General features: G+C 47.2%; 1 protein-coding gene and 1 long non-coding RNA gene across 3 annotated transcripts; one reads left to right on the forward strand and one right to left on the reverse strand.

The window, feature by feature from the left end:
* Positions 1-743: 743 nt before the first annotated feature.
* Positions 744-3,784, reverse strand: LOC123112492 (uncharacterized). Of its 2 annotated transcripts, none has more exons than XM_044533493.1 (5): positions 3,595-3,784; positions 2,400-2,633; positions 1,853-1,998; positions 1,334-1,470; positions 744-1,085 (listed from the first exon to the last, which is right to left on the reverse strand). In XM_044533493.1, the coding sequence occupies exons 2-5, from the start codon at positions 2,627-2,629 to the stop codon at positions 918-920; spliced, it is 681 nt and encodes a 226-aa protein (XP_044389428.1). In that variant the 5' UTR covers positions 2,630-2,633; positions 3,595-3,784; the 3' UTR covers positions 744-917. The 2 variants fall into 2 exon arrangements, with proteins under 2 accessions (XP_044389428.1, XP_044389427.1); XM_044533492.1 differs by having other exon boundaries at positions 1,853-2,001.
* A 246-nt stretch (positions 3,785-4,030) lies between these two features.
* Positions 4,031-6,037, forward strand: LOC123116447 (uncharacterized). The gene is made up of 3 exons (XR_006457081.1): positions 4,031-4,132; positions 4,909-5,158; positions 5,606-6,037. It is a non-coding gene; the product is annotated as an uncharacterized lncRNA (long non-coding RNA).
* The last annotated feature ends 6,890 nt before the right edge of the window (positions 6,038-12,927 follow it).

Consider the following 12,927-nt stretch of genomic DNA (forward strand, 5'->3'; position numbering starts at 1 on the left):
TGTCAAATATGGGTGCCCATTCTACTCCGATGTTTAGCTTCGTGAGGAATGGGTGCCCACGGTATTCTTGGTAAAGAAAAGTCAAAAAAGTCTTATGTATGTAAAAAACTGTTTGGATAGATTGTATGTCGGATCGTATTTTCTTCGCCATGGATGCTGTAGGATTTTCTTCGCCATGGATGCTGTAGGTCTCCAGTCCTCACGAAACTAAACGTGAGGGTGGAATAGGTTGATACCCCTAAATTTCAGAATCTTTAAAATTTTATGGTATTTTTTTAATATTATATTTATATAGAGGTGTGTGGCACGCGAGAGCTCCAATGCATTTTAAAGATTGGACGAGGAGACCTCGGCAGTGGAGTCAGGCGCCGCGCGTCTCCACTCTCCACCATTCTCGATCCTCACCAACCTGGCCCAGGTGACACGAAAATTGGATTTCTGCACCTTCTTCCACAATCCTCACCGTCATCTCCCACGGGAGCATCAACTATCCGGTCGTCTTCGTTAAGTTAAATGAATGATGTTGAGCCTTGCCACCGATGCCACAATCGCAAACTTATATTAATATGACTTTATACTAAATCAGCAACAATTAATATGGATCGAAGGGAGTATGCCTTGCTGCTGTTGTTGCTAAAGTTATACCCTGAACCAATAACCAAACTAGCTCCAGCTGGTTGTATTATACTGAATCCAACCGACTTTTCTTTTAAGAACTTGCAACATATATACACGTTTTGCAATAAAGCAGTCACAGATATTTTGCGTTCTTGAAATTGTTGGTCAAGTCACTAAACATATAGTACATGACATCCCCATTGGAATTACCACTCTTTGACATCCACCTTTTCGCTCGGGGAGTATAGCAGCTACATCTAAGACGGTGTACAACTCACAATAAGAACAACAGCTGTGTGCTAATGTCCAAGCCATGAAGAAGGTACTGGCTGAAACCTAGACTTGGCACCTGCTAGCGCCTCATGGTAATCTGCCCCGTTGAAACAGTCACGGAAGTCGGTGAACAGCTTGTCAAACACCCTCCACAGTACTTTATACGACCTCGAATATGGAAATGGAAGGAAAAACTGCAGATGGAACATGAAACACTCATATAAGTAATCACATATATTATGTATATTTATCCAGCATTGATGAAAATGCAGCCAGATAATTTCATCTATCGAGTTTTTTTTCCGGAATTTGCGGTATTTACTTGCATTAAAAGAAATGGATGTTCTACTTGCACATGAAAGTAAGTATACTTTTTTTCAAGGAAATATACTTTCTCTTTTCTGCTCTGAGAATTAACAAACATATTCAGAAGAGTTCTCACATCTCCTTCTTGCGCTAGGTGTTTTAACAGCATGAACGTCTGCTGGTTTTCTTCCAAATTGTCAATGACTGCAATCCATATATTCGAAGCAAGTTCATGGGCCTTCTCTCCTGTCCTACCACAAGCAATGAACTGATCTGTACAGAAGATGAGAAGGAGCAACCTTTTAGCATATGGGAGGTATCAGCAATCCTCAGTGTGAAGCAATACATGAATCTTAACATGATTCTTTTACTCGTACAGAGGAGCACTACATAGTTTTCCAAGCTTTCAACTGGATGCAGCCAAGAATTCCAAATAAAGTTTCCTTTCAACAGTACAATATCCTACATTTGTTCTTCATAAAGCCAAACACGTATTAGCATCACAATTCTCCCATATATGACATGATTTAGTAGCCCGACATTTAGTTCTAGTATCTTCGGAAAATGTTAATGACCTCCAGCACTAAAATATGTTGGCACTGAAGCTAGTAAAAAACCTTTATGCTTGGACTGACATTTTAAACACATAACTCACCAATGATGGTGCCATGAAGTATGCTGGATGGAGGAACGGCAACACGCTCAAGTTGTTCTTTTAGATAGAGATATGTGTGACCAACAAGCTCGTCAATCTCCCCACCAGATGGTACAAGGTTTTCGCTGACATAAAGTGCTTGGAATCTTCTGTAAATGGTTCATTTCATATTTTTAATTGGATTTTGAAATGCTGGATGGCACAAAAGAGAGCTACACTTCCATGGCTTTGATATAATGACCTAGTGAGTATGTATACTAGAAACGAATTATTTGCCCTTCTTAAGACATAGTTCAGTTCAAAGTGAAATGTTTAGAGTATATCCAACAGCAATGTCGTTTACAAGATGCAGTAATATAAGACTAAATTGATACTGGATGCACTGTAATAAGTGAGAGTTCTGTTTTATTTTTACATTTTCCAAATTGATACAAGATACAAGGAACCAATCATACTGCAGGTATAGTAGGAATTGGCAATCTTTTTTATTCTTCAAAAAGATCATATGATGGAGAAGACAGGGCAATATCAGACTTTGGAAGCTCACCTCCTAGCAGAGCCTCTGGGAATTGGCCCAGGCCAGCGTTTCCGGAAACCAGCTGATGGCCATTTCCTTGCAATAGCGGTTTGCCACAAGTATTCTCCTCGGAACATGCTTGCCCAATGCTTGCTGACACATGATATTTGAACCCACTCGTGGGTTGGTAACCGAGCCAATATTTCTACAAGGAGATGTTCAGGGAGACTACCAATTGGTCCATCACCTCTGTCCGTCATAAGGCTATCAAACAGAGAACAAAAAGAACAAGTGTTTGGTGTTTCCATTTTCAGTCCAGCAAGTGGAAATACAGATAAACATATAGTTATGAAACAAGAGAATGATTTTAAAGACCAGAACAGAGAGAATTATGATCAAGTGCCCAAAAACGTGCATAAACAAACACCAGCAACAAAGTTGTGCTTCTCATGAGTAGTAATACAATGACTCACTGCTAAATTCCGATGTACCATATAAATATACAAATTGTTAAAGAAGATGGAATCAGAGAAACACAATATTCTCCACAGATACGGAGCGCAACAAAGTTAGTAGCTGCGTATTCTATTTGACACGAAAACAGAATGTTCAGATCAGCGGCAGACAGAGGAATATGCAATTAGTTGGGAAACCCCTTTGCTAAAATTGTCCTCTGTATATGACAGACAAAGTACCGCACAAGCACTACCGCTACTAACGAACAAAGCAGACACACCAAAGAATAAATAATCTTTTGCACCATCAATCAATGTCGAAAGGGTTCAGAATTGCTTTGAGTGCTACTGAACTATACACCCACCAACAGGAGAAGACTACATCTACATGGGCTAGCCAAGAAGATCATCTTGGTCAGTCAGTCGGTCATACGGCAAAAGAAGGCCGATCAAGAACCAGCCGTCCCCAAGATGAACTGGATAGCATCAATTTGGTGGATGAAAATGGAAGTGTACATAACAGAGCAAAGGAAACGACCGGCCAACTAACAAGAACGCCAACAGCTTTATCTCGCACACAAGAAACTGATACAAACCGAAGCAGCACCCGTGCCAAGATCCACCCACCCACGGATCAGCAAAAAAATGTTGAGAGCATCTCTCCTAGGTTCCTATTTTCCTAACCGAAGCAGAGCTAGCACGCCGGCCAGAAATACAAGAAACCGAACTCGAAAGCAACGAAATTCGGCAAGAAGCGCGGTATCACGCACCGGAGCGGGGAGGCCGGGAGGGGGGCGTGGCTCCTCGGGGTCTCCCGGCTCCAGGGGGCCTCCGGACCCCGGAGAGGAACGGACGGACGGAGGGGGAAAGAAATGTCGCCGAGTCGGGTGGAGGAGGGGGACGAAAAAGAGGAGCGAAGGACATGGACGGCTCAGCTTTAGCCGCCTCCTCGTGTGCCTTGCTGGGGGGCGCGTAGCTCCACGTTTCCTTCGCAGGTTCCACGCCTGGTGTGCTTTCCTGGGGGCGCGTAGCGTGGCGTGTCGGCACCGCCCCAGGAACCTTGTGCGGTCCGTCGGGCATGGCCCGTTCGCCCGTTGGAGGCCCATACAGTGAGAGGAGAGGACGGACGCCTGAGCCCAGCCCAAGCGAGCGCAGCCGCTCAAAACTAAAGCCGCATCCCCCTCAAAAAAAAAAAAAAAAACTAAAGCCGGAGATCAGGAGGCCGGACCGAATCCTCGCTGCCGCCGGAGATCAGGAGGAGGAGGAGGAAGGGAGACCAGCGCGCGGCGGAGCTGGGCTTTCACTCAGGTAACACGGCGACTAGGAATCCCACCAGTTTATAGATGTTGGCCTCAGCAGATTCATCTAGGGTTAAATATCACTTATGTACCTCGCCATGATAAAGATGCATAACCGTGAATTAGCTGTAGTGGGACAGCCTAACAGTACTAATAAAACAACGAATTAACACATATCAGTGGCTCGGGTCGGTTGGCGAAACTAAATGTGAGAGTATTTTCTTCAAATTTGTAGCCCGTAAGTTGGTAAATAAATTATCAGGGGTTTATGATTGATGGTAATGTTTCCTGAAGATGGCTTACAAGCACAGCAGCAACGAGTTTCTTCCAGACAATGATCTCAACTGGATACATATGCAAAATTATGGATATCTGTCTAGAAAGCCTACCATAAATCAGTTTCTCCTTACTTCCCGTGTAAGTGTGTAAATGTTAAAATCTGTCTTCATACTCGTCTAATCTTTAACATCTTCCTGCATGAGATAAAAACTTAACATCAAGATTTTTAAACTTTTAATGGTCTTCAGTCTATTCTGCTGTTAAGACACAATGGAGTACAAAGTAGTGGATAAGCAGATGAAATGGCATATGATGTAGTGACTATCTATTTCGTGTCTTTATTAGTCGTATGTATCCCCGATCGTTTGCTCCATCAGGGATAACCATAAACTAAAGCAGATGCATGTTGGTTACTGAAGAGACCCAGAGGAGCAACTTCTGAATCTTAAGTATGCCAAAAGTACATTCAACATTTAAATAATTGTGTTTACCTTTTGATTACCACAGGGTGGGTACAGACCGGTCCTTCTGACTCGTGATGATAACTCAAGGTTGGGCAGCGGCGGCTGTGGTAGCAAACGGTGGTGGCGGCACAAGAGGAGATGAGAAGAAGGCGGCTCCAGGGTGTGACGTGGAGGCACTGCGCAAGTGCCTGGAAGAGAACAAGGGTGATCGCGTCAAGTGCCAGGCCCACATCGACGCCTTCCGATCCTCATGTTCTGTCAGCCCCACCGCCACCTCCAACCAACGTCCCAGCGTATGATCTTCCACTTCTTCGCTCCCAATCAAAATAAATTTTCCACCAACTTTTCCCCATGGATTTATTAAGTAAATTCTTCCTACCCTGTCTGCAACTCTGGTTAATTCACATGCTCATATAGATATAAGATTGATAGGGCCATCTGATCCACTATTTTCAACAAATGAAATTTTGTTCAAGTTGAAAGCCAAGCATGACACTGTTGCTGCTTGCTGGTAGTGTTAGCTTAGCCATCACTCCAAGGTCTTCTAGAGAAATGGAGCAGCTGCTTTGGAGAGACATTAATATAAGTAAATCTGATAAATATACTATACATATTGATAGATCCTACATACAGAGAAAGAAACCATGACATCTGTAAACTTCTAAAGACTTTCTCTGAATCGGTTGGTATAGTTTTAAGGGTAATTATGACTGAAACATGGTGCTGTTTTGTTGGTGCAGGTACAAAAGGAGGCCTGAAACACTGGAGTTCTTGCTGGGGTGGTTTTACAAAAAACCTTGTGGAATAATTATGATGAATGGTGCGACTGCACGAATGGTCATGTGAAAGATAGTATAATTAGGACTTAGACTAGCAGTTTTCTTTTTAACTTTCTTTGTCACTGCTGTGTATGGTATTTGTTGGTGTGGAAATAAGCATTGCCAAAACTCTGAAACTCGATGTCAACATAGCGAATAGCTTAGCTACCAGAATCACCATTTTCTTCAGTGAGTCACTTCTTGGAACGGGCCGTGCTGGGCTACTTCACAATTTGGAGTCTCAAGCTTAGCCTAGTTTTGTCTGGTGTTTTGGATAATATGCACCTGATTCAAAGATCTTGTTAGGTGCTTTGTTTTTCCTTGGTAAGTGGTGTTGACAATTCTATTTTTTAACACAGACGCAGACTCCACGTTTGCTCCCACTCAGCTTACATAATCCCTGAAATAAATAGAGAAAAACACGAGCACCAATGCCAAATCTAGAACTTGAACCCTGGTGGGTTGGTTCTACCATAAGAAACCTAAGTTCTAAGTTAGGGATAAATATCACAGGAAGTAGACTAACAGCGACAGTTTGAAGAATGACAATTGTAGAGGAAAGCACACGCTAGGGTATACCTGGCCATCTGCCGGGCTGGGCTTTGTGCCGGGCCTACCAAAGCCCGATGCAAAAAAAACCAGGCTCGAGCCTGGTCCGGCCGTCGGGCCTAAAAATTGGGCCCGAGCCTGGCCCATCATGCTAAAAGCCTGCCGGGCCTCGGGCCGGGCCTCTTCGTTAACACGTGAATATGACGGGCCCAGCTCGACCGTCGGGCTTGAAATCTAGGCCCAAGCCCGGCCCGTGGACAAGGTCGGGCCGGGTCGGGCTTTTTCGGGCCGGGTCCAGTTGGGCCGACCGGGCCGGGCTGCCCATGGCCAGGTTTACGCTAGGGTGGGGAGGGATTTTGGGACTGAGTCTAACTGATAGTAATTCTTAATCCATCCAACTTGTGGGCCTTCTCATCCCTAGATACGAGGATACCCTACCAAGCAGTCTAATTAAATATATTTTTGCATGGTAATACGTATCTCATTTATACCATAAGGATCATAATATAAGCCACATACATATCGATCTGGAAAAATTAAAAAAGACAGTAAAATGCTAGCCTTTACAAAAAGAACATCAGTCAATAAGTAAAATTGCAAATAAGACCGAAGAAATCTTTGAGCTTGACAACAAAACCCGTCACTTGCCTCTGGCACCATCCTAGCCGTGACTACGCAAAGGAGGTGGTTGTTCTAGGCGGTGTCTGCTTGCGCCTCCGGAAACTGCTCCTCCTGCACCATGTCCATATAATGGGCACGGGCCTCGCTAATGATCATGGTGCAATGCACCGTCGAGGGTGGCGCGGAGGAGGAGGAGGATAGCGCGAAGGAGGAGGATGGTGTCGGTTCGTCGTCGGCAACGCCCTCCATTGGGACTTCGTCAGCAGCGTCCTTTGCGTCTCCAAGGATCGCCTACATCATTGTCGTCTCATCGGAGTACTCCTTGTTCGGACGAGCCATTGGACGACTCAACATACTGCTCGTATATGTACTCCAAATATGAATCCATTGCTAGAAAGAAGAAGGGAAAACTTTTTTAGCTCTAACGATTCATCAAACAGTTGCCGCCCATGGTGAGTATAGCAGTTGTCGGTGGATTAACCCCGGGCAGGCAACGGAACCCGGATCCTTTTCAAAAACATCGGGGCCAGCATCGCCCCTCAATCTGGCTCATCCTTGGCCGGGTTCCTCAACCCGGACAAGCACCGCAACCCGACCAAGCCCGCTGGCGCATACCGGGCAACCAAGCCAAACCAAAACTCCTCCCACAAGCGAGCACCATAGCAGCACGCTCCCTCAACCCGGCCACGGGTCAGCTCTCATCCCATTCGGGGTGTACGGTGGGCAAAGTACCCGTAAAGGAGATGAGCACGACTACAGTGGCCCACCAACTCCGCTGACCGGGGCGAGCGTGGTAACAGTGCCCCACCTACCCCATTGACCGGGGCCGGCGTGGCAAGAGTGCAATCCAGTCCTGCTGACGCAGGCCGATGGCGAACAGGCGATGTGCCACTGTAGCTGAGCCGGCTCAATCACTCCGTGACGCAATACAAGATGGGGACCAGTGCCCCTAGTGCACGGGGCCCGCGCCCGGAGAACCCGGCGTACCCTGGTACCCAGCGGGCCCCAGCGCCGGCTTCCCAAGCACTGACATCCCAACCCCGCACCCTTGTAACATTACCATTGTAACCCTGGGGGTGACCTATAAACCCCCTAGGAGGCCTCCATGCAAAGGGGTTGAGCTCACTAGAAGCAGCACCATACACACACATACCAGGAGAAGGAGTAGTCCAAGCCTTAGCATGTCCTCCTTCCTCCCCCCAAACAGCTCTAGGAGCAACTCTGTACTACTCCACGTATAAACCACGCTCGGCAAGACTAGGGGTGTTATCTCTCCGGAGAGCCCCAAACCTGGGTATGTCTTGCGTCCGGCGCTCGCTCATGCCGACCTTGCCTCTGGAGCCCACCGATGCCCTCGAGCCTGTCCATCTTTTTAGCCATCCCTTGGCATCTACCGTGCGCCCACCGTGGGGCAGCTTGAGGTCCCGGCCGAAGACATGTTTCAGACGGGGCCCCTCGCCAGTTCTGACGAGCATGTCGAGCGTTGTGCAGCCCCCGAGCCTGTCGCGCTTGCGGCCAACATCGTCGACGCGCTCACCGCCTCCTTCGCCGCGCTGCGCATCTTTGATGCGCCCGCGGCCGATGAGTACCCCAGAGGGGTGCTCGACGTCTTCGACTCGCCCATCCCCCTCGGTGATGGCATCTCCGCCGGGGCGGCGGATCTCTGCGTCCGGGTGGAAGTATTCGCCACCGATTCCAGCTCCACCTCGTCCAATGTCACGAGGAAGTCCGCCGACGCCAGGGCCGCAGCAGAGCACGCCGGCACTTCTGACCCACTGCGAGCTACAGTACATAACCTCAGCGTCCCCATAGCCACCAGCGTCAACGCCGCCGACACCTCCCAAGCCCGGGCCCAGCTCGACGAGGAGCGCAAGTGCCTGCTAGACGAGGCCATGACGCTCGCGGCCGTGCGGCGTTGTTTGGAGGCCACCCAGCGGGAACACGACGCCGCGTATGGATTCGCACCGGCCACCGCCGAGCCTAGCCGAGTTGCCGAGCTGCGGGCCCATGGCGCGGCCATCCGCCCCGCGCTGGGCGCGGTCCCGCCAGTCTACGACACCCCGGTCAAGAACACGCATGTCGCATAGGCGTCCACTATCAGGTTGGAACAGATGCAAGGCGACGAGCTGCAGGAGCGCCTGCAGCACATGACCGAACTTCTCGACGTTGCGAATGTGCAGCAGGCCCGCCTCGCCCATCCAGCGGGGTCCATCTCGCACCGTTCCAGGGACCCCAGTCAGGGGAACATGGCGTCTTCCCCGCCTCCCGGCGAAGCCCACTCCGGCCGAACCCGAACACGGTGCAACAACGCCCTGGCGGCTGGAGACGGCCTGGGCGACGAGCGGACGACCGAAGACCAGCACCAACATGCTCCTCCTGCGCCTTCGATCCTGTTTGCCAACCCAGCCAAGGCCAACCTGGCTCCCCGCGGCCCCGTCGCAAGCCGACTGGGTCCGCGCGCCATCGACGACGCCGATGCCCGTCACCACCTCGACCAGGTTGCCCTCTCCCTTGAGCTGGAGGAGGACAACGCCGTGGGTCCGACATGCTTCGGTCCGCGCATCTAGGATGAGCTCTTTCATAAAGGGTTCACGCTGCCCCTGCGACACCCCCAACTACAATGACACCATCAAGCCAGAAGACTGGCTCATCGACTATGCCACCGCCATCGGCATCACAGGCGGCAATCACCGTCTTGCCATGCGCTATGCCCCTCTCATGCTCCAAGGATCGATATCGGAATCCTTGCTCTACACACCTTTTGGGAGAGACACGCTGATAACCCACAAGTATAGGGGATCAATTGTAGCCTCTTTCGATAAGTAAGAGTGTCGAACCCAACGAGGAGCTAATGGTAGAACAAATATTCCCACAAGTTCTATCAACCACCGATACAACTCTACGCACGCTTAACGTTCGCTTTACCTAAAACAAGTATGAAACTAGAAGTACTTTGTAGTTGTAACAGGATAGGTTTGCAAGAATATAAAGAGCACATAAATATAAACTAGGGGTTGTTTAGATAAAGAAGCAATAAACTTAGTACAACGAGTGTGGAAAAGTCGTGGTAGGAGTTGCGAAATTGTCCCTAAGCAATTGACTACTTTACTAGACCGATAGCAAGTTTTATGTGGGAGAGGCCATTGCTAGCATGTCATCCCTGACTTGGAATTCTATGCACTTATGATTGGAACTATTAGCAAACATCCGCAACTACTAACTTTCATTAAGGTAAAACCCAACCATAGCATTAAGATATATTGGTCCCCCTTCAATCCCGTATGCATCAATTTCTATGCTAGGTTGAAGCTTCTGTCACTCTTGCCCTCCAATACATAGTCCTATCAACATACAACTAACCCTATGGTGTGATCCACGCGCGCGCTCATATGATGGGCACCAAAGGACAACAACATAACCACAAGCAAATTAAACCAATCATAGCAATTCATCAATTACCGATAGGACAACGAAAATCTACTCAGACATCATAGAATGGCAACACATCATTGGATAATAATATGAAGCATAAAGCACCATGTTCAAGTAGAGGGTACAACGGGTTGCGGGAGAGTGGACCGATGTAGATAGATGGAGGAAGGTGATGGAGATGTTGGTGAAGACGACAGAGGTGTTGGTGTAGATCGCAGTGATGATGATGGCCCCACTGGCACTCCGCGCCACCGGAAGCAAGGGGGAGAGAACCCCCTTCTTCTTCTTCTTCCTTGACCTTCTCCCTAGGTGGGAGAAGGGTTTCCCATCTAGTCCATGGTCTCCATGGCATGGGAGGGGTGAGAGCCCCTCCGAGATTGGATATGTCTCTCTGTCTCTCTCTGTTTCTGCGTTCCTGATTCTGCCCTTTCACCATTTCTTATATTCCCGGAGATCCATAACTCTAATTGGATTGAAACTTTGAACATGATTTTTCTCCGGATATTAGCTTTCTTGCGGTGAAAGAAGGGCAACAACCGCCTTATGAGGTGTCCACGAGGGTCAGGGGCGCGCCCACCCCCTAGGGCGTGCCCCCTACCTCGTGGGCCCCTCGAGCATCGTCTCACATTGATTCCACTTCTCAAAACTCAGATATATTCCAAAAAAATCTCCGTCCATTTTTATCCCATTTGGACTCCGCTTGATATGGATTTTCTATGAAACAAAAAACATGCAACAAACAGGAACTGGCACTAGGCACTGGATCAATATGTTAGTCCCAAAAATAGTACAAAAAGTTGCCAAAAGTATGTAAGAGTTGTAGAATACTGACATGGAACAATCAAAATTTATAGATACGGCGGAAACGTATCACACGCATGAATCGTAATTTATTAGAATACTCTATGTGCTTCACTTATATCTTTTGAGCTAGATAATATTGCTCTAGTGCTTCGCTTATGTCTTTTTAGAGCACGGTGGTGTTTTTATTTTATAGAAATTATTGATCTCTCATGCTTCACTTATATTAGTTTGAGAGTCTTTTAGAACAACATGGTAATTTGCTTTGGTTATAAAATTAGTCCTAATATGATGGGCATCCAATATGGGTATAATAAAAACTTTCATATAAAGTGCATTGAATACTATGAGAAGTTTTAATTCTTTATGATTGTTTTGAGATATGAAGATGGTGATATTAGAGTCATGCTAGTAGAGTAGTTCTGAATTTGAGAGATACTTGCGTTAAAGTTTCTGATTCCGTAACATGCACGTATGGTGAACCGTTATGTGATGAAGTTGGAGCATGATTTATTTATTGATTGTCTTCCTTATTGATGACCCACAAGTATAGGGGATTTATCGTAGTCCTTTCGATAAGTAAGAGTGTCGAACCCAACGAGGAGCAGAAGGAAATGACAAGCGGTTTTCAGTAAGGTATTCTCTGCAAGCACTGAAATTGTAGGTAATAGATAGTTTTGTGATAAGATAATTTGTAACGGGTAACAAGCAATGAAAGTAAATATGGTGCAGCAAGGTGGACCAATCCTTTTTGTAGCAAAGTACAAGCCTGGACAATTTCTTATAATGAGAAAAGCGCTCCCGAGGACACATGGGAATTATCGTCAAGCTAGTTTCATCACGCTCATATGATTCGCGTTCGGTACTTTGATAATTTGATATGTGGGTGGACCGGTGCTTGGGTACTGCCCTTACTTGGACAAGCATCCCACTTATGATTAACCCCTATTGCAAGCATCCGCAACTACAAAAGAAGTATTAAGGTAAACCTAACCATAGCATGAAACATATGGATCCAAATCAGCCCCTTACGAAGCAACGCATAAACTAGAGTTTAAGCTTCTGTCACTCTAGCAACCCATCATCTACTTATTACTTCCCAATGCCTTCCTCTAGGCCCAAATAATGGTGAAGTGTCATGTAGTCGACGTTCACATAACACCACTAGAGGAGAGACAACATACATCTCATCAAAATATCGAACGAATACCAAATTCACATGACTACTAATAGCAAGACTTCACCCATGTCCTCAGGAACAAACGGAACTACTCACAAAGCATATTCATGTTCATAATCAGAGGAGTATTAATATGCATAAAGGATCTGAACATATGATCTTCCACCAAGTAAACCAATTAGCATCAACTACAAGGAGTAATCAACACTACTAGCAACCCATATGTACCAATTTGTGGTTTTGATACAAGATTGGATACAAGAGATGAACTAGGGTTTGGAGAGGAGATGGTGCTGGTGAAGATGTTGATGGAGATTGACCCCCTCCCGATGAGAGGACCATTGGTGATGATGATGGTGATGATTTCCCCCTCCCAGAGGGAAGTTTCCCCGGCAAAACAGCTCTACCGGAGCCCTAGATTGGTTCCGCAAGGTTCTGCCTCGTGGCGGCGGAGTTTCATCTCGTGAGCTTCCTTATGATTTTTTCCAGGACGAAATACCTCATATAGCAGAAGATGGGCACCGGAGGGCCACCAGGGGGCCCAGGAGACAAGGGCGCGCCCATTAGGGGGGGGGGGCGCCCCCCACCCTCCTGGCCAGGGTGTGGCCCCCTCAGGTACTTTCTTTGCTCATAAATTCTTATTAAATCCAAAAATGACTTT

Source organism: Triticum aestivum, chromosome 5B, assembly GCF_018294505.1.
Source record: "Triticum aestivum cultivar Chinese Spring chromosome 5B, IWGSC CS RefSeq v2.1, whole genome shotgun sequence".
Taxonomy (NCBI): Eukaryota; Viridiplantae; Streptophyta; class Magnoliopsida; order Poales; family Poaceae; genus Triticum; species Triticum aestivum.